Source organism: Madurella fahalii (assembly GCF_045866475.1).
Source record: "Madurella fahalii IFM 68171 DNA, scaffold_1, whole genome shotgun sequence".
NCBI lineage: Eukaryota > Fungi > Ascomycota > Sordariomycetes > Sordariales > Madurella > Madurella fahalii.
In genome coordinates, this window is record NW_027263971.1 from 3547934 (window position 1) to 3566712 (window position 18779).

Sequence of the window (18779 nt, forward strand, 5' to 3'; positions counted from 1 at the left end):
GAAATCCAAAGAACCTCCGGTAGCCACAAGCAGATGCGGATCATCGAGATGATCCGGGGGTCGTGATTAGACAAACCAACCGAGGTGATGAAAAGTCCACGAGTGCCGAGAATGCAATCCAATGCACAAATCGGAGTCGTAATGAAGAACATACCAGAAGAACATAATCCTGACCGTGAGCGTCATGGAACGGATCGAAACCAATTATGGCGGGTCTTGCAGTCATATCCGTGTGTGCTGCCCCTTTCCCAAAGTAAGCTGGCTCAAGCTCAGCGTCCTGGCCGCTTTCTTGCGTTTCGGGTCGTCTTCGTCTCCTTCATTGTCATCATCGTCGTCGTCAGGCCTCAGCTCCTCCCCAAAAGCCCCGTAGGTCAACGGCGTCCTGCCCTCCCTCGGTGTCTGGAAGTCGTCTTCCATGAGATCTTCCTCTTCGAGGTCCTTTTTGCTCGGAAAACCGGGCGTACCCGCCTGCTTCTTATTGGACTGCGACTGGGGCTCGGCCCCTTCCTCATCTTCGTCGTCCGTCTCGAAAACAGAGAGCTGTTCCTGCTGTTGCCGCTGTGACGCGAGCAAGTTCTTGGACAGCGGCGGCAATCGCGGCGACGGCTGGCCTACCGAGGGTGCCAGCCGCTCCGAGGACCGCGACTCGGAGGGGCCGCGAACCATGGCGAACATGGTTGTTGACAAGGAGTTAAGGCGGTCGGAGAGCTTCTTGACCTGCGCCTCGAGCGCCTGGCGGGCCGCCCGCTCGGCTTCAAGCTCGCTCCTGAGTTGAGAGACGTCGTCTTTCGCTGCATCACCGGCTTCGCGGCCCATGGTTGGCATGCTCATAGCGCCGCGCACGGTAGAGGTCGAGGTGGGGCGGTTCAGAACAGGCACTGTGGGCACTGCTCCGGAAGATGGCTGTGGTTTGGTGGCCGGAGATGAAGGAGGACGTAGGGAGCCGATATAAGTGGGTGCGTCTCCAAACGACATCTGGGAATGCGTATCGGTTTCCAATGAGCGTCGTGAGCTGCTCGGCCGATCCTTCGATTCTGCTGAAAAGGGGTGATATATAGCGGGTATCGGGGGAGGTGTCCCAGTAGTAAAGGTGAACGTGGGCCGCGTTTCCCTCAGGGATGGGAACTCAGCCTGTCTACCAAGGGGGCCCTTGAAGCCCGGCACCGAGTGGCATAATTGGTCGACCACCCGCTCCAACGTGAGGGTGCGGGACTCGAGGTTACCGAGGCGACTATCCATGTTCGCAGCATGCGTGATCTTCATACCCACCATCTCCTTCGACAAAAGGCCAAAGTTGAAGGGCTGAGGGGGGGTTTTCGGCGGCCGCTCGACCGCAGGGCTCTCAGGTGCGCTGATATCCACCATGCCTGTGTCGTCGATGTCTTCCTGCAAGTTCGATGACATGGGTGACATAAACCCAGGATCGTACGACTCGCGCCAGTAGCGTATTTCGTCGCTACGCCGGCGCCCAGCGGACCGAGCTCCGGCAAAGTCTTGCAGCCCAGAAAGGCTTCTAGACCGCCGCCGCAGACCGCCGCCGCTGTCGCTCGTGATAGCACGGCCGATCTCGTTTGGATCTTCTGGGTCGACCTGGCCGCCGAGCCGGCTGCTGCGGCCCTGCGCACTGGCCGGCCGTGGCGACAGGCCTGCACCCCACTCCTGGTTACGGAGATGCGGCCGGAGCAGCATACGACCAGTAGTCGTCGCGGCGCGTCGCCGGCCTCCGGCTTCCGTGCCGAACCCGGGTCCGACCACTTCGGCCTGCAGGGAGTTGCGCGCACTCTCGATGGCCATGATGTCGTCCGGCCCAATCGAGTGCGATCGCAGCGGTCGATCGAGCTCGCTGAGGGGAAGCGAGGCGGAGCGCTGAGGCGACCGCTGAGTGGGCCGACTCAGAGCGGTTGGATCCTGCGTTTGGCCTGATGTCAGTCACAACGGTCCTTATTGGTCACGGAACAAGGGCAATCGGGAGATGCTGAATATCACATACACTTCGATGCTGCGCCGAGCCCAGGGGTCCGGAATCGCGCCCTGAACCAGTGCTGGCATCCTGGTTTCCAGTGCCATTCTTCTTCCTACCGCGCCCAAACAACCTGCCGAGGGCAGACCGCAGCGTTGATTTTTTCCGCAACGGAGAATCTTTGCTCTGAGTTGTTTGCTTGCTAGGGGAGTCGCTAATAGTAGAATATCTAATAGTACTCAGCACGGGGTTCGTCGCTCTCCTTGCAGGGGGCGACGTCCTCGACGGCGAGGGCGCCAGTGGCGAGGTCCTCGGCGGAGAGGATCTGTGGGGCGGGGACCGTGATGCCGGACTCGATGCTGCGCGCGATGCCGGGCTCCCGGTCAGCACGCTTGGTGCGGCCGGAGGAGGCGGCGGCGGGCTGGACGGCGGGTCCGGCTGAATGTCCTGTGTCAGGTCCGTGCGGCTACCTCCAAAGAGGCCGGTTGGAGCTGGTGCACCGGTTGGCGTGGCGACTCGCGCTTCTCCTTGTGCTTGCTCACGTTCGCTATCGCTGCTCTGTTCATCCTCGTGATCACGAGATTGCTGATCCTGCTGCTCTTGACGGCCGCGGTCGCCGGATTGCTCGTCCTGGTCCTGAGAAAATGCACCGGGCTCTTCCGGTGGCAGAGGTGTCGCGATTCCGGTGCCTGGCCTCCGCATTGGAAATTCATCGTCGGCTGTAGCCGGCACTTTAGGTGACCCCGGATTCCGGATCGGAAATTCATCGTCGCCGAGAGTGCTGGGTATCGGTATCGGGCCCGAAATGGTTCCCCGGATCGACTTGCGTCCGGGCTTGGCACGGCCGGAGCCGGTCTTGCCAAAAATACTCGGCATGGTGATAGGGGCAGCCCGCAACTCGACACGGGGAGTTGGCAGTATACTATGGAGTATGGAGGACGGATTGAGACGAAATGGCCAGAGGTTGTTGACAAAAGTCGTCGCCCGCTCCTGGCCATCTGCGGGCTACTGAGATCAGACAGGGCTGAGTCGTGGCCTCCCTCTTCCGGAGCGCTTTGCTTTGGGTAATCCTAGGGCAAGATAATATTCTTCTCCGGCATGGCCAGTGATTTGGCTCCCTTTTGCAAGTAGGTCCTGTGATGGTGCCGGTCGGATCAGTCAACGAGTGGAACTGTCTTCGAGAAGCGGCGGATACCGTGAGCAAATATGTTCCAAAACGAAACGCCGTGGCACCCAAGAGGTGGCGGTCGACGGGAGAGAAAAAAGGGTCTCGGCCGGTTTATGGACGCGAGTAGACGGGTAGCTCAGCAGCACAGAGCACCCTGGCCGGCTGCATCACGTCTCATGCTGGACTCCTGCGACGGGTTGGTCGACGCGGAGTCGACAGAGATGCAGGCCAGCAGCACCAGAAAAGTAAACAGCGCAAGTGTGCAGCGGGACCAGCACCAATGGGCGATATTAATGTCCAAGACGCTGCGCCGACGAGGGCAGCAAGCGGACAGGCCTAGTTCCCTAGCCCGCGATGCAGGGAGCAAGGATGGCCGAGCCTGATGCGACGGTGATGGAGGGGAGGGGTGATGAGGGGGTGGGCTTGGGGCCGCAGAGTGGAGCAGGGGCGTGAGCCTTGGCTCGTCTTGTCTTGGGATTCCTGGCCGAGAAGTCTGTGTGTCGGTTTCTGCCAGGATACAAATGGAATTCGAAGAGAAGAGTGTCTCAAGCCGGCGGCATCTTGCGAGTGGGATTCGGAATGTTGGTTGGAGAAGTCTGGGTTGGCGAGAGCAGCACTGGTGGGCGGATTATGAACAGCGCCGCTTCGACCATCACCCTGATCGGGACTCGAGGGTGTGTCGCTGGCGCGTGCCTGCTGCTGTGCCTAGGGGTGTGGCTACATTGCTTCGGCGACGGCCTGGATGGCGAGCAGGAATTAAGGTAACGCAGGCAGTTGTTGGTCGAGAGGAGGGATGGCGACGGCGGAAAGCCTTGCCGAGAGTACGAAAGGCCCGTGTACTCAGCACGAAGCGCTTTTGCTACATTAGTGTATATCTTACTGCGGCTCACTACCATTCAAGACACCGTACCTTACGGCAGCGTAGTGCCTTGCATTGCTGCACTCATCTCCGGGGAAGCTTGTGCCGCTCTGCTTTATGCCCTGAAGCCGTCGGGGACCAGCGGTTTCGCGGTGATGGAGGGCCGCGTCGGAGATATGGCTGACAGCCTCCGCGCTAAATTACACGTCCACCGCGATGGGAGTAGGTCCTGGCTGCCATCCTATGTACAGTACACTACGTACAGTGCACTACATCGTATACTAGGCCCTCGCGGTGCACCTCTGGCTTCTGCGATGAGCGTGTGCCCCCACTACTGAATGCTAGCGTACGCTAACCCTATTCCAGTGCTTGAATGCGCGCGAAGGTGCGCAGCCACCATCATGACCAGGACGATTAGATTGTTCGGACGCCTTCGGAATGGATTGATAAGGTAAGGTAGCTATACATTTGCCGGGCTCGTTGGCAACTAGCTCATGATTGCACATAGAATAAGCCCATGTTCTGTGAAGACGAGAGTGGTAATAGACCCCAACCCCGCCAATGGACGACAGCATACCATTGCCCAAACGGATCGAAGCCTGGCAGAATTCTGGAAGCAAGATTCGAGAAAATCCGCAATTTCGTCATCCCATCCCGTTTCCGTCATGCGAAATTGACATCGGACAAGGGACGATGGACAATGAAAACGTCAGAGCTTCCAAACCCTACCTTCCCGTGATGCGCTCGCTAACGAGTTTGATCCGCACCCACGGGCCCCGAGAAACTGCCTGATGCAGTGTATGGGACATCTTATTGTCGGGGGTTGCGTTTTATGATCTCCTCCTCCCCGACTTTGGACTTCTGGGAAGCCGGACCCAGCATCCGTGCCATTTCCTGCCGCGCCATCCACATACTTGCGCAGACGCTCAACTTGAATGTGGGTGTGTAACTAATCATAGTGCCATCGGTGCCGCAACAATACACATGGTCACCGAGGGTGGGCAGATGACACGAATTTGCGCCCTTGATACTTAGGCGACGTGCGTTGCTCTGCATATGCAGTCTCGAAACAGAATATGGCCTGCCAACCAGGACGGGAGGCTGGGCACTGTACACTGGCTGCATGCAGGCTGCGCTACACTAGACTTGGAGAGAGCGCAGTGCTGCGCAACAATACCTGACACGAGCGCGCCGTCCAATGGAATACAGAACACACCCCTCAAGCGCGGCTGTTGTTGTGCCGAAGCCGCATGTTACTGGCCAGGAGAAGCCGCTCGCGTCTGTCCGAGAAACACAACCATCAAGCTTGCAAATGTTGAGCTTTTCCGGGTTGAGTTGCAGCGCACGGACAGAGACGAACTACGCAGTCGACAGGCGACCTCGGGCTCCTGAGTGACCAGGACAATACGAGTCTGATGAGACGTTGCTATCGATAACCACCGATGCAGCGGTTCTCGTTTCCGCTCGCCTAACCCTGGCAACGCAACGTATATATTGGTCATACGGCCGTCCTTAATATGAAGCTTTTTAATCGAGTTGCCACTGCAAATGAGCCCGACGACAAATTGGCGTGATGGTCCTTGGAGGTTGCGTCTGATTAGGGTACCAAGTCGGAGTTCGGGGATCTCGTAGGAAAAGGGGCGGTATCGCGGAGGAAGCCAGACCCCCGCTCTTGGCACAGAGGCCCCCCACAGTGGGGCCATCTGAAACCGAGCAGGGCCGGCCCAGGCCGGGCTCGTCTGCACTCCACTCATTTGTCAACGTCAAGAACAACAATGTCCAACGCACACAGAGGCCAAGAACAGAAAACGGCAGGTCGATCCGTGAGGCAATGGATCTCAACGGCGAAGGCCCACGCTAGACCAGACACTGTGGACTCGTAGCAGCTTTTCTTTTTCTTACTTTCTCTTTTTCTTTTTCAACAACGGCTATGGCATGCATGGCCGCAGCACAGCCAAGTCTGGCGATTTACACACTGTACAGTACCTCCGTACACTATTATTACCAGAGTGCCGCCTAAGATCTCTGCGGGGGAGCTGCCACCGCATCGCCCAACGTCAAATCAGCAGCGAGGGAGGGGGAAATTCTCCGATCTCGCGACCACAAGATGGTCTCGAACGGATACGCTCTTCCTTCGCGCGGTTGTATGGCCTTCCACCGGCGTTTCCAGATGAATTCCGAACATTCGGGCCGGATGCATGAACATGGGACGACCTGGCCGCGGTCTGGTTCGCTATTCCTAGGCTCCACTCCCTTCATGCCGTCTCCGCGAGCGAGGCCACGTCCGGGTACCGGAGGTCGGCGTTCTCTTCGAGAAACTCCATCCATCCCTTGAGGAACTTGCTGCCTCTGCGCAGATCCCAGTCAATCATGCCATTATAGGAAAAGAAAAGAAAGCTCACTTTTTCACTGTCTCCGAGTCCCCAATGACGGTCAGGGATCGCTTGGGTCGCGTCATTGCAACTGTGCTCGCATTAACTTGTCTTTAACTTGCAAATGCCGTTGAACGGCAACCGGCACGCGACTGGTAGAACATTGACGGGTAGGAGTGCCATTTGCGCAATATTACCCGCCAACTTCCGGCTCAGCGATGGGGATCGAGGATTTAGCGACTCACCATTGAGCCGCCGCTTCTCGCCTAGGAAGCCGACCTCCCCATCCGAGTTGCTCCGGACGAGGCTGACGATGACAGCCTCCTTCTCTCGGCCCTGGAAACCGTCGACGCTGCCGAGTTCAATGCCCGGAAACTCGTCTTTTAGCGGCGCGAGGATCGAGAGCTGGTTCATCCCAACTTTGTCAGTCCCGCGTCATGCTCATGCTCGGGACGGAACTGGCCGCCGCACGGCATGAATCTAGATATTCATGCATGCCTGCGGGCGATCGCTGCGCCCGAGTGGCATCCTCACCTGTGCATTATACGGCGTCACTACCGCAATGTCCTCCGGTTTGACCCCAGCCTCAGCTAAGCTCCGCACGTGCTGCCGCACCAGAGCCGCCTCCATCTCGTTGCTCTTGCTTTCGCCGTAGAGACTACTCTTGGTTAGCTTCTTCTTGCCCGCCTCCTGCTCGTCTTCGTTCTTCTCGGGGAAGTCGCCCCCTTGCGTGTCGATGAAAATGAGCGGCTCCCTAGTGTCATCCGTGTCTTCCACCTCGTACGGCAGGTCTTTGAGCAGCCTGGTTTTGACTGCCTCGGCGGCGATCAGCTTCCCCTCGTAGAGTTCGTCGGACGGGAACCGCATAATCTTCTCGTGCATGCGATATTGCGTCGTGAGCATCCTCTTGATGGACGGGCCGTGTAGCGCCAGCAGACGGTCAAACAGCGTCGTCTCCAGCGTAGCCCCTTTCATCACGGATGCAGCGGCGTCCTCCTTTCCTTTTCCTTTGCTCTTGCTCTTGGAGTTGAGCGATTTGATGGTCGGCGGCAGCTGCAGGTGATCACCGGCGCAGACGGCCTTGCTCGCCGACAGCAGCGGCACCCAGCACTGCGCCTCGAGTGCCTGGCTGGCCTCGTCGATGATGACGACGTCAAACTTCTCGTCCCGCAACTGGAACCCGCCCGCACCGTGCAGCGTTGCAAGTACCACCTTGCTGCCCGCGACCAGGTTACTGACGCACTTGCGCTCTCGCTCGCGGTACTCCTTGCGCAGCTCCTTAAGGTCGGCGTAGATGGCCCGACGCTCACGGCCGTTGCGCGTCTTGCGGATCGAGGCCTGCTTGGCGTCCATCTCGGCGCGGACGTCCTTGACGATGGCGCCCGCCTCGGAGGTGCGGGTAAGCACGTCGAGGGAGTGATTCAGCACTGAAGGGAGCAGACGCGCTGGGTGGCCGAGGCGGATCAGGGGTACTTTGTGCGGAGCGAGACGTTCGACGATGTTGTCGACGGAAATGTTAGAGGGGCCGCAGACGAGTATGCGGAGATTGCGCTTGAGCATTTGCAAGATGAGCTCGATTAGCGTGTGCGTCTTGCCGGTCTGTCATGATATCAGCGCCTGTACTTCCCAGATATTCATCGAAAGAATTCACCCCCGGTGGACCATGGATGAGCGCAATCTCCCTTGACGCCAGCGCAAACCGGATGGCATCCTTCTGACTATCATTGAGCGTCGGATCAACCCACTCAATCTCGCCCACCTCCCGGTCCTTTTCCAGATCAGCCGGAACAGGGGAGGGTGAGGACAGTCCAAACAGCACCCTGATGAAAACAGAGTACTCCTGCTCAGACATCTTTGCCAACCGCTCCATCGTCCCATTCATCCTACCATCGTTAGCCACTTCCCAATCCACACGTACTGCTCCAAACCCACCTCTTGAAGGTAACATCATCAGCCACCTTGACGATCCTACCCAAACACGTCAGCCATCTCTTCGCATTCGTGCCATCTCAAGATGGGACCTATCCAAAAGAACAGCAAGCGCCGCCAGCTCCCCCAAGCAAAGCCAGCCACGGAAAGAAAACCCCAAGATCATACATACCACACCCTCCCCACCAACCCCTCCACCCCGCCTCCATCCCTATCCTTCCCGCCACCAGCATCATCCTCATCAACAGCAACCCCGACAACCGCCCTCCCAACCCGGGTGACGACCCCCTTCACGCCTCCCTCACCACCGCCCTCCCCTCCCCACTTCCCCGTCACCGCCGCCCTCTTCTTCTTAGCCTCCCCAGCCGCCTGCTCCCTGACAAGCACGATATCGCCGACCCGGATCCCGTGCTCGGGCAGATCTTGCGGGTCGGCCGCCGCGCGAGAACTGCCGGGAGCGGGGGCGGCGGCGGCGGCGGTGGCCGGGTCCCGCGCCAGCTCCAGGACGGTCTTGCCCCCTAGCCCCGTGCGCTGCGAGGCGACGGTCAGGTTGGCCAGGGCGACGCCGGCGCGCTGCAGGGTGGCGGGCGAGTGCAGGGACACGAGGGCGGTGGACTCGGCTATCTCGGCGGCGAGCTCGGCGGCCAGGAGGGAGAGTTGGGTCTGGGCGAATTGGGGGACATCTACTGGGGTTGTTTTTTTTTTTTCTGGCATTTTGTTTTGTTCCGTTTTGTTTTATCTCGTATGTTTTAATTATGGGTTTTGTTTTGGGTTGCTGTGTTTGGAAGTGATGGTGAGAAGTGATGATGGTTGGTAGTTGGTTGGGTGGATTGGGAGACGTAAGGTTTGAAAGTGAGATTGTGTGGACAAACGCTCCGAAGTGGGTTGAGTTGAGACAAGCACCTGAGAATTGGGGATGGACTTTTTGGCCAAACATTTCGGCCAAAATAGAAGTGAGATCTGTGCTCCCGATTTGTATTACTTCTGTTGAATCGCAGTTTTATTCATTCAGAGACTGACGTGTATGCCTACTCCCGCCAACCCTTTACAGACATCATTATCACCCTCGTACATTTAAATACCCGCCAACCTCGATACAATCCTGGATACCAAAAGCAACAGAACCACCCCCAATCTCGGCCGTAGTATGCAATTACCAGACAGAGTAAAATCTCACATACTCTGCACAGCAAGGATCACAATCAACGACGCCACTGTCACGGCAAATGCTATAAACGCCACCAGCATGATGGTCCCGCGACTCGCCGGGAACTTTCCCCGTATCACCCAGTGCTGCGCCTGGAGATAGCGGTTATACCCCAGCAGCAAGATCAAGATACTAATCGCCAAAAAGGTCGACCCCAGCGGCTTGCCGAGATGGCGCAGCGTCTCGGTCTGCTTGCTGTCGTCCGCCAGCGACGTGTTGAGCCGGAAGAGCTGAGTGATGGCGATACCGATCGAGGCAAACGCGAGTGACGTGCGGAGCCACGCGAGGAACGTCCGTTCTAGCAGCCGACGGGTTAGCCTTCTGCCGTACTCGAGCCAGCCATTTCCGAGGCTGTCTTACCCAACGCCAAGTGATCCCGCGCGACACTCCCCTTATTCTCAAGCTCGATGCTCTGGAAATAGCGCAGCGTCCTCGTCCACCAGTGCTTGTCCTCCCGGCCCGGCAATCCCCTCCCCGCCGCGCCCTCATCGTTCACACCGTCCCCCTGCGGCAGCGACTCCCCCTCTCCCTGATGACCGAAAGGTTTCCTGCCCTGGCCAGTCCGCCTACGTGTCGCCAGCTGGCTCCCTTGTGCCGGGCCATCAAAGGTTATGCTGTGCTGCCGCTCGGACTGGGCAGTCACCGTGCCATGTCTGTCGCTGCCGATCTCTTCGGGGGTCGAGGTTAAACCTGCGAGGTAGTTGGGTCCGCGGGGGGAACCTCCAAGCAGCGGTTGAAGCCCCGGACTGACGCCCGGTGAGATTCGATCAATCGTCTCGGCTCGTTCGCGCGCACCCTTTTGGCGGCACATATGTCAGCTTACTTTGTGTTGATGCAAGCGCTGTAGGGTGGTAGCCGAGGCACGCATAGACACGCATGTGGGCGGAGTACGGACAGTTCGCTCAGAGATGTTGTGGTTTACCGAGGAGCCAAATATCGCCTCGACAATGCGAGCCATCACGGCCACCACTAGGCACGACCGAGGTTTGTTGTTTGGCCCACGGGGTGCGCCGAGTGGCTCGGATCGTGTCGCAGCGGCCCCGATAAGCGCTTAGAGAGACTCAACGGCAACTGACCTCTAGAATATCCTGAATACGTTGCTGGGATGACTTTCTCCGCTGCAGGGTCGGCAAGATCGGGCTTGGGTTGGGCGGGGCGGACCGAGCGGCGCTCTGGGACATGATGTTTATGGTTCTGAAAGCTGGGACGGATGGATCTGATGGCCTGGGACGGCACAGTCACGTTATCGGCGGTATCAATGCCGTCGGGGGCGACAGAGCGCCTACAGATTGCGATCCTTGGGGGAAACTCGAAGAATTCATTGACGCATCAGATCCTGTCTAGAATGTTTGTCTAGCTCTTAGACACGTATCGGCCATTTTTATCTTTAGATCGTCGGGGCAGAAGAAAGGAGCTCTGCACGTCATTCTGCTGAGCTTCTCTGGCCTATGCTTCGGCGAGTGGCGCACGGCTTCAGCGAACCACAGGTCCGCGTTCTGTCGAAGGAGGTGGAGCTTGGCTCGGCATGTCCTTGAAACTCGATTGGCCAACGTCTCTCTCGTCTTGCTTGTCGTGAGAATACACTGACTCTGAGAACCCGTCTGGGCTTCCCCGCAACGAATACAAAAGCATGCCGCGTACGCTGATGAGACAAGGTCCCGCTTTCACCAACTTGGGAACGGCTGACGCGGTGATAGTGTTGACTAGAGAGAGCTAACACCGGCTGAATCGTAGATATCACTTAGGTCCGACTTAAGTCCGTTTCATTCTGTTAGTTGACATCCCCGGAAGGGTATTCTAGTCCTCACTTATATTGCCATCCCCCCGTCATCAACGTATCACACCTCGCTCTTCTTCGTTTTCTTGACAACCTTCTGATATAAACCGCAACTCGCTTAACAGCACGTATCGTTACCAACCATGGGCCACATGATTCAGGGCAAGCAAGTAGGCAACATTGGGTTCGGCCTTATGGGTACCGTAGCCTCTTAACCCTTGCAATCTATCTAGCAAGCTGACTTATACGGTGTAGGCTTGACATGGCGGCCTAAAAAACTGCCTGAAGAGGAATGCTTCGCCGTGATCAAAGCCGCTCTCGAAAACGGCTGCAACTACATGAACGGGGGCCAATTCTACGGCCCCCCCGATAACAACTCACTCACTCTCCTCAACAAGTACTACGAGAAATACCCCGAAGACAAGGACAAGATCCTGCTCAACATCAAAGGCTGCGTCGGTGAGAACTTCGCCGTCGACGCCTCGCCCGAGGGTGTCAGGGCCAGCGTCGAGACCTGCGTCCGGTTGATCGGCGGCAAGGGTCGCATTGACCAGTTCGAGTCGGCTCGCAAGGACAAGAAGGTGGACATTGAGACCACCGTCGCAGCCCTGAAAGAGCAAGTCGATGCGGGCAACATCGGTGGCATTTCTCTGAGCGAGGTCAGTGCCGCAACGATCCGTAGAGCCGCGAAGGTGGCCAAGATCGAGTCAGTCGAGGTGGAGCTCTCGATGTGGTGCACCGAGCCGCTGGAGAATGGCGTCGCCGAAGCCTGTGCCGAGTTTGACATTCCCATCCTCGCCTACTGTAAGCTTCCCTTTCCAGCCGCTCCGTTGCGCTCACGTATGCTTACACCTCAGCAGCCCCCCTCGGCCGGGGAGCCTTGACCGGCAAGATCCAGTCGTTCGATGACCTCCCCGAAGGAGACTTCCGGCGCATGCTCCCGCGCTTCCAGCCGAGCGTGTTGGAAAATAACCTAGCTCTCGTCAAGCACCTTGAAGAGATGGCAGCCAAGAAGGGGTGCACGCCGGCCCAGATCGCCATCAATTGGGTGCGGTTGCTGTCCCGGAAGCCGGGTATGCCCACTATCATTCCTATCCCGGGGGCATCGAGCCCGGAGAGGGTGAGGGAGAATGCGGTTGAGATTGAACTAAATGAGAACGATATGTCGGAGATTGATGTATATCTGTCGAAATATCGGCCTGTCGGAGACAGGTATCATGCGCACGGTATGGAGGCATTAGATAGGAGCACTGAGTGAGTTGGCTCTGGACATGGTAACAGATAAATAAACGGATTACCTATTTGTTTTATTTTTTATGGGGCAGTTGAATTGGGTGGTTGGTGGCTGGGGGGCATTTCAGTGGTATGCGATTAGGGGTTTTAACGGCCCGACCCGGTGTAAGTTCCAGGATGCGATTCTGCCATTACAGAAGACAGAAAGCGGTGGGGCTGTGCTTTAAGGATCTCGCATCGCGGTGGGGGGTCCCTGCATTGGAGATTTTGGCTTCGCAGAGCGTCTCCCAAGCTCCCCCAACCTCCAACCGAATTCGAGAGGGCACTGTCTGGATTCTTGCGCACACAGCCCAATCCAGCGCAAGGCACTTCGAACGTAAGATCCACCCATTACGCGGATCAATCTGTCAAGGAATACCTCTGCCCCCAAGCGCAGCATCCGGGCGCATCCCAGTGCCGAGTCCACCAACGTCAGCGTCCCAAGGCCTTTCATCCATAGGCGCGGAAAAAGAAAGAACCACACCCACCTTATCGTCCAGCACCATATCACCATCATAACCAACAGCCAAAAATGCAAACCCGCTGGGTAGACTGGTCGAAAACGACCCGGTCAAAGGACTACCGCGGCAGCGGCTCCTTTGCAACCTTTCTCATCATCGGGCGTAAGCCATCCTCCCTCCAACGCTCCCTACTCTCGACCCTAACTCCACTCAACTAACACACACGCCCGCGTTTCTTTTTTCTTCTCTCTCTCCAGCGATATGTTTCTTCCTTGGCATCCTCTTCGCCTCGTTCCCCTACGACTTCCCGCTGCTGTGGACGTCGGACCCGCTCCCGCCGTCCTTCCTCGACCACCTCGAGACGCACCTGCGCTTCACGCACCAGGCGCCGCCCCTCATCGCGCGCATGCTCCACATCATCATGTTCGTCTGCTTCCTCGGCTTCTTCATCAAGCTGTTCCGCCCCAGCGAGGCCAACGTGCTCTTCGACGGCGGCTCGCTCATCCTCTATGTCGTCGGCGCCGGCGTCTACATCAGCAACATCGTCAAGGGCCTGCGCGCCGTCAGCCAGCCCGGCGGCCTGCAGAAGGGCACCGCCTGGAAGCAGACGGCCGGTGCGGGTGCGGTGCACGAGGGCTACTTCTCGGGCGAAGTGGTGCTGGGCCGCGAGGACAGCCTGCGGGTGCTGAGCGCGAGCCACGTGATCCTTGCGCTGGTGCTGATGGGCGTCTTGGTGCTCCAGGCCGGCCAGTGGTACGCCGAGAGGAAGGACGCGGATGATATTGCCAAGCTGGAGAAGGAGGCGGCTGAGAAGAAGATGGCGGCGGTGGCGGCGGCGGCCGCAGGGAAGAAAAAGTTGTGAGGGCTCGTTCGGATATGGGTGCGGTAGCTTGGAATAGCGGATGGATAATGTGTGTATACGGATTGGTCAATCAAGCGGTTCATCCAAGACGTCGGGGCTGGAGATTTCGACTGGCTCGTGAACGTGATGGTGATGCCTTATATCAAGCTTGAGAGAAGCGGCGTGAATCTATTCTCCTATCTATGGTTTCGAGTGCAGCGAGGCATAGGATATGTTAGCGTTGACACCTACCACACACGCGCTGTCCGATCCCACTCCCGGGTTGGCGAACTTCAAGAGAGAAACATGATCACACCTGATGTCACGGAGGGACAGCAGGCGAGGCGAGAGAAACGGAGGGGCAGGTTCGTAGATCAAACTTGTGATTAAAACTTGCATACATGAGAAGATATAAAGGTTCGCAATCTAGGCGAGGGTATAAAAAGCCAGCCTTTTCCGCTCCTGCCCCTTCTATGGGCCCGTAATCGATGGGCGATGTTAATGCCGGAGTGATGACGCAGAATGAGTCCCCCTTCCCGAAATCCATTGCAAAAAGCCAACCAACGCCTTGCCCTTGGTAAAAGGGGAAAAAAAAAACCACCAAAAAATCACCCCATTACTCCCGGTATCAATGTGTACAGAATATCAAGAAAAAGAGCAGAGAATGTAGAGAGCGCCACCAGAACTCGGCATCACTTTCTCACCCATCCTTGGCCTCATTATATACTTCCCCATTGCTCCCTTTAAGAACATTACCTCTTAGGCTGCGGGCTTTCGTGGTATGGCACATATGATTCGCCGCGCGCAACACCGCCGAGATCGGCCTTGTCCAGCATCTGCGTAAAAGTGGTCATGTTGCTATACCGCCCGTAGTTGTAGCTCTCGGGTGACCTGTCCGGCGTGATGTTCGGATCGGCAAACACGTTGATGCTCACTGAGCTGGGCTCGCGGTCCTGGCGGGGCGTCTGCGGCATGAGCAACCCGTTGTCATAGCCGACGTGGGGCATGTCGAGGAAGGGAGACGGCTGGAACGTCGAGAGCTCGGACCCGCCATAGCCGTACGCGACACTGCTCTGCCGCGCCGCCTTGCGGGCTGCCGTCGGCGGGGCTTCCGGCATTGGCTCCGGAGAGCTCATCGAGGATCCTAGAATATCGCCCGTGACGGAACCAGGGTCGTCGGCGGGGCCGCGATGACTCGCACCCCGGGCAAAGTCGCTTCGCAGCGTCGCGTTTTCGGCCATGATGGGCCCACTGATAAAGTTGCCGAAAGACGACGTCGAGCGTGACAGTTTCGGGGGGCTCCCAGCCTCACTCTCCCGCTTCTTCTTGAAAAAGATAAAAGCAATGATGGCAGCAATAACAAGGACGATAGCCGCAGCGACGGCACCACCGGCAACAGCCGCGATGGGCGGGCCGTTGTCCGAGCCATTCGTTTCGTCAGTGCCGCCTGTCGTGCTCGGGCTATCGGTCACGTCGGTAGGATCCGCCGTCGTCGCGCTCGTCTCGGCCGCCGAAGTAGCGCTCGTCCTAGCACTGCTGGTACTGGTTGTGCTTGGCCTAGTGGTCGTCTCTATGGGAGCAGCATTCTGGTTTTCGTCCATAATGCATTCGTCGTCCCTGCACGAGTAGCCAAATGGACAGCACTGGTCGGCGCATCTGTCCATCGTACCTCCAAGCGCCGTCGTTTTGATGACAGCATCGGGGTGCAACTCAGCATCTTGAAGAGCGAGGTTGCAGGGGAGCGGCTCGATTCTCTCACAGTCCGAATCCTCAGGACAGCACAGAACTGTCGTGTTGCCCGCGAGGACAAGACAATTCGACCCTGATGGGCAGCAGAAGTTGTCTGGGAGATCGGCCTCTCTGCACCGGTTGTAGTCTGGCTCGCAAGTTGATTGCCGCGTGAATATGTCGCGTGTTGGTATCGCTGACGCAGTTACACATATGGCAGCGAGCGAAGCTACCCGGAGTGCTAACCGCCGCCCATGCATTTCGAATCTGATTTTCCCAATCGTGGATATTGCTGCGAAATAGTCGGCTTAGACCGGTGACGCGTGGAAATCCTTAGAGATTCTCGATGTTACAGTTTAGGTGTCTCAACGGGGTGATGGGCGCCTCGAGTTGGTTCCAGAGGCTCGAACATAAAGAGACATGAAGTTGACAGACAGGACGAGAGCGGGGAACAGCTCTTTCACACAAAGCACAACCTTGTTGCTTGTATTGAAGGCGTGGGGCGAGCGTGTGGTAGGAGAGGAGAGAGGCATGGCCAGGATCCAAGGGCTTCCTTGGGAGGTATATCGGAACAGGATGGCTATGTGCCGTGTAATCCTGCTGATGGGCCGGATGATGCATCCAAATTGTGGTTATTCTTGCACGGAACACGACGCAGGGTCCGAGGAGCTGGTCAGGAGGAGACGCCATGTCCAACCGACCATCTTTGGTGGAGTCTGGTCGGCGGCATGGCGACGATGCTCCGGGTAGAACCTATGGCCGCCGCATGGTCTCAGGCCCATGCCGGGGGAGCCAGCTTCCACGGGGGGCGCCAAAATTGATCTGGCTGACTAGGCGGCATCTGGGCGCTGGCAGCGTGCCTGGTTAGGCGATGGGCCAGATGCATCAGAAGAGACCAGACTGCCGACAATTGCGCGATGACTTTGACCAATAAGCCCGAAGTCACAACTCTAAGCCAAGGGCCCGGGTTGAGGCAGTGCGCCGTTTGGGAAAATGCAGTCTCCGGTGGATGAGAGGTCAATGAGAAGCGCCGGTAATCTCTCTGGGACACCAGGTGACTCTGGAGCGGCACGAGTGGTGAGGAAGGCTTCTTTGGAGTTGGGAGCGAAGAAGGGCGTTTGGAAAACAGCCGCGCCGGGCCGCGGCCGCGCGCCTGATTGGCCAGCCAAGGCTGTCATTCTATTTTGGAGCGCGGCGGTTGGATGAGAATTGGCCCACCAGATCTGGCTCGCCAGCCCTGGCCAGCTCCGGGGGCCAGCGGCGTGCTGGGAGAGTGCACGTACTGTACTGTACCGTGCTGTGCACACCACCAAAGCCCCAACCCATTGCGACACAGCCCGCTTTTTGCCGCTGGGAGCTGTTGTGCAGCGCTTGCTGTCGGCAATTGAGCCCTGCGCTGCAACGCGGTCCGCGATCGCCAACCCGCAGCGCTTCCGACCATTAGAGGCCTCAATATGATCGACTGACCGAAAAGCAGCCGAGTCGGGACTGAGCTTGCCTTGCTTTTGTGGCTGTACCTTTTCACGGCGCTATCAATGCCGCGTCGCGACTGCACCCGGGATTGCGTCGGCCGATGCGCCTGACTGTTGAGTTGTCGCCGGTGCCACGATCAGCTTCAGCCCGATGTCAAGGCATAAGGTAAGGTATTGGAGGACGCCCAACTCTCCGAGAGTTGAGCGGTGGCGGCCGCAGATCTGGGCGGCCACCCGTCGGGCCGTTGAGCCCCCAGTCCACGGTAGATCCCAAGAGGCCGTAAGGCTAGTTGTTTCACACCACGGTCGAAACAGCCCTCTCCGACGTCGGCCCATTGATCAACAAACATCTTGCTCAAGGAATCTCTTAGCAGTGCAAGCGTGATTGATGGCGATGCGAATGTCGGCATTCTGACTGCGGTCACCAGGGAGGCCAATATATGAATAGAATCTCCGTTCGACCATCAGACCCCGCTAGGCTGGTCTCCCTGCATCCTCAAGCGCCGATTTTGCGACCAAGCATTCTAGAACGCCACAGTACTTTTTCAACAGAAGATCAGACCAGGGCCCCGTTAAGACACACAAAGACGACGTTTACGTATTCCGAGATGTTCCCTGTGCCCTGGCGCTAATGCAATATGCCTGGTTGAAACCACGTACAGACGATGACAAACCCAGCCGTTTCGGAATCCGTGTCATCAGATCCGATGCACCATCCGACGTACAGATACCGGCTCATACTAGTAGTTTATACAGTAGATATCACATCAAATCCCTCCTGCTGGAGGCTAATGCATGTTACTTTCATACTACGGAACTGGAGAATGAGATGAGTGCTTGGGGTCCCACGTGGACGCACCGTATTGCCTGGGCAGCCAGCTATCCTAACCACCAACCCAAGTGTGCGTTGATGCATGGGGTAAGGCCAAACCTATGACCCAGGGCAACAGAGCCAGAACTGCAGTGTCTAGCCTCACCGACCTGGTACTTTGACTGAGGAACCGCTCAAGTCACAGCATAGCACCGGAAACCAGTCAAGTAGGATCATTCTTTCTCATTTTGCCCTCGACCCTTGATCGGGCGGGTGTGGTATAATCCAATAAAGCTAGGTAGTTTACAGTCCAGATCCCGTCTCACCACCTTGGCAACCGAAGTGTCCATCCATACTTTGATTTACAACTCCGAACAGAAACAAAAGATCCCGTGGTATCCATAGAAGCCATTGCGCCAGATCCAACCCAAACTCCATGATCATGCATGCTTCTTTCTCAACCCGTATATACCGGGGAGACACCAGATATTAGGTTAAGGGAAAGAGATAAGAGATAAGAAAAGATAAAGAAACGAAAAGAGGAAAGGTTCGAGGTATCCGACGGCCCAGTCCAAGTCCTGTCGGAATCGCACCACTACCACAGCGTCCAGTGTCGTCCAGTTGCTTCCTCTTCACCTTCTCTCCTCCACAATTCGCTGAATTGCCTCGCGGCAACCTCTAGATGGGTGCGCAGCCCGAGTTTTTAAAAAAACTAAGTAGAAAAGATAAAAAGACTTCAAGCTGTGAAGATAGTAAGAAGGAGGCCATTCACGCCACAGCGAAGCTTTGACAGCTTTGCAGTTAGTTTGTCCATGCAGATGAAGAGGCCTCTTCAAGTGAAACCAGCATTGAAGAACTTTCGAGCGGGCGCCTTTCTTTCTTTTTTTCTTTTTTTTTTTTTCTTTGATTGCCTTTCTCTCCC

At 57.2% G+C, this 18779-nt stretch overlaps 5 protein-coding genes across 5 annotated transcripts; 2 read left to right on the forward strand and 3 right to left on the reverse strand.

Moving 5' to 3' along the window:
* Window positions 1-222: 222 nt before the first annotated feature.
* On the reverse strand, window positions 223-2836 carry MFIFM68171_01108 (uncharacterized protein; the record flags this gene model as incomplete). Its single annotated transcript, XM_071056530.1, has 4 exons — window positions 223-1908; window positions 1991-2075; window positions 2200-2398; window positions 2503-2836. The coding sequence occupies 4 exons, from the start codon at window positions 2834-2836 to the stop codon at window positions 223-225; spliced, it is 2304 nt and encodes a 767-aa protein (XP_070912631.1).
* Window positions 2837-6242: 3406 nt separating this feature from the next.
* MFIFM68171_01109 (DNA helicase) lies at window positions 6243-10676 on the reverse strand (the record flags this gene model as incomplete). Its single annotated transcript, XM_071056531.1, has 10 exons — window positions 6243-6336; window positions 6390-6450; window positions 6605-6764; window positions 6894-7958; window positions 8011-8242; window positions 8292-8327; window positions 8461-8974; window positions 9470-9793; window positions 9856-10291; window positions 10572-10676. The coding sequence occupies 10 exons, from the start codon at window positions 10674-10676 to the stop codon at window positions 6243-6245; spliced, it is 3027 nt and encodes a 1008-aa protein (XP_070912632.1).
* A 739-nt stretch (window positions 10677-11415) lies between these two features.
* MFIFM68171_01110 (NADP-dependent oxidoreductase domain-containing protein) lies at window positions 11416-12530 on the forward strand (the record flags this gene model as incomplete). The annotated part of the gene is made up of 3 exons (XM_071056532.1): window positions 11416-11470; window positions 11528-12076; window positions 12133-12530. 3 exons carry the CDS (start codon window positions 11416-11418, stop codon window positions 12528-12530), a joined length of 1002 nt encoding a protein of 333 aa, XP_070912633.1.
* A 546-nt stretch (window positions 12531-13076) lies between these two features.
* Window positions 13077-13867, forward strand: CSH3 (the record flags this gene model as incomplete). The annotated part of the gene is made up of 2 exons (XM_071056533.1): window positions 13077-13167; window positions 13263-13867. The coding sequence occupies 2 exons, from the start codon at window positions 13077-13079 to the stop codon at window positions 13865-13867; spliced, it is 696 nt and encodes a 231-aa protein (XP_070912634.1).
* A 731-nt stretch (window positions 13868-14598) lies between these two features.
* MFIFM68171_01112 (Mid2 domain-containing protein) lies at window positions 14599-15834 on the reverse strand (the record flags this gene model as incomplete). The annotated part of the gene is made up of 1 exon (XM_071056534.1): window positions 14599-15834. One exon carries the CDS (start codon window positions 15832-15834, stop codon window positions 14599-14601), a length of 1236 nt encoding a protein of 411 aa, XP_070912635.1.
* Window positions 15835-18779: the final 2945 nt, after the last annotated feature.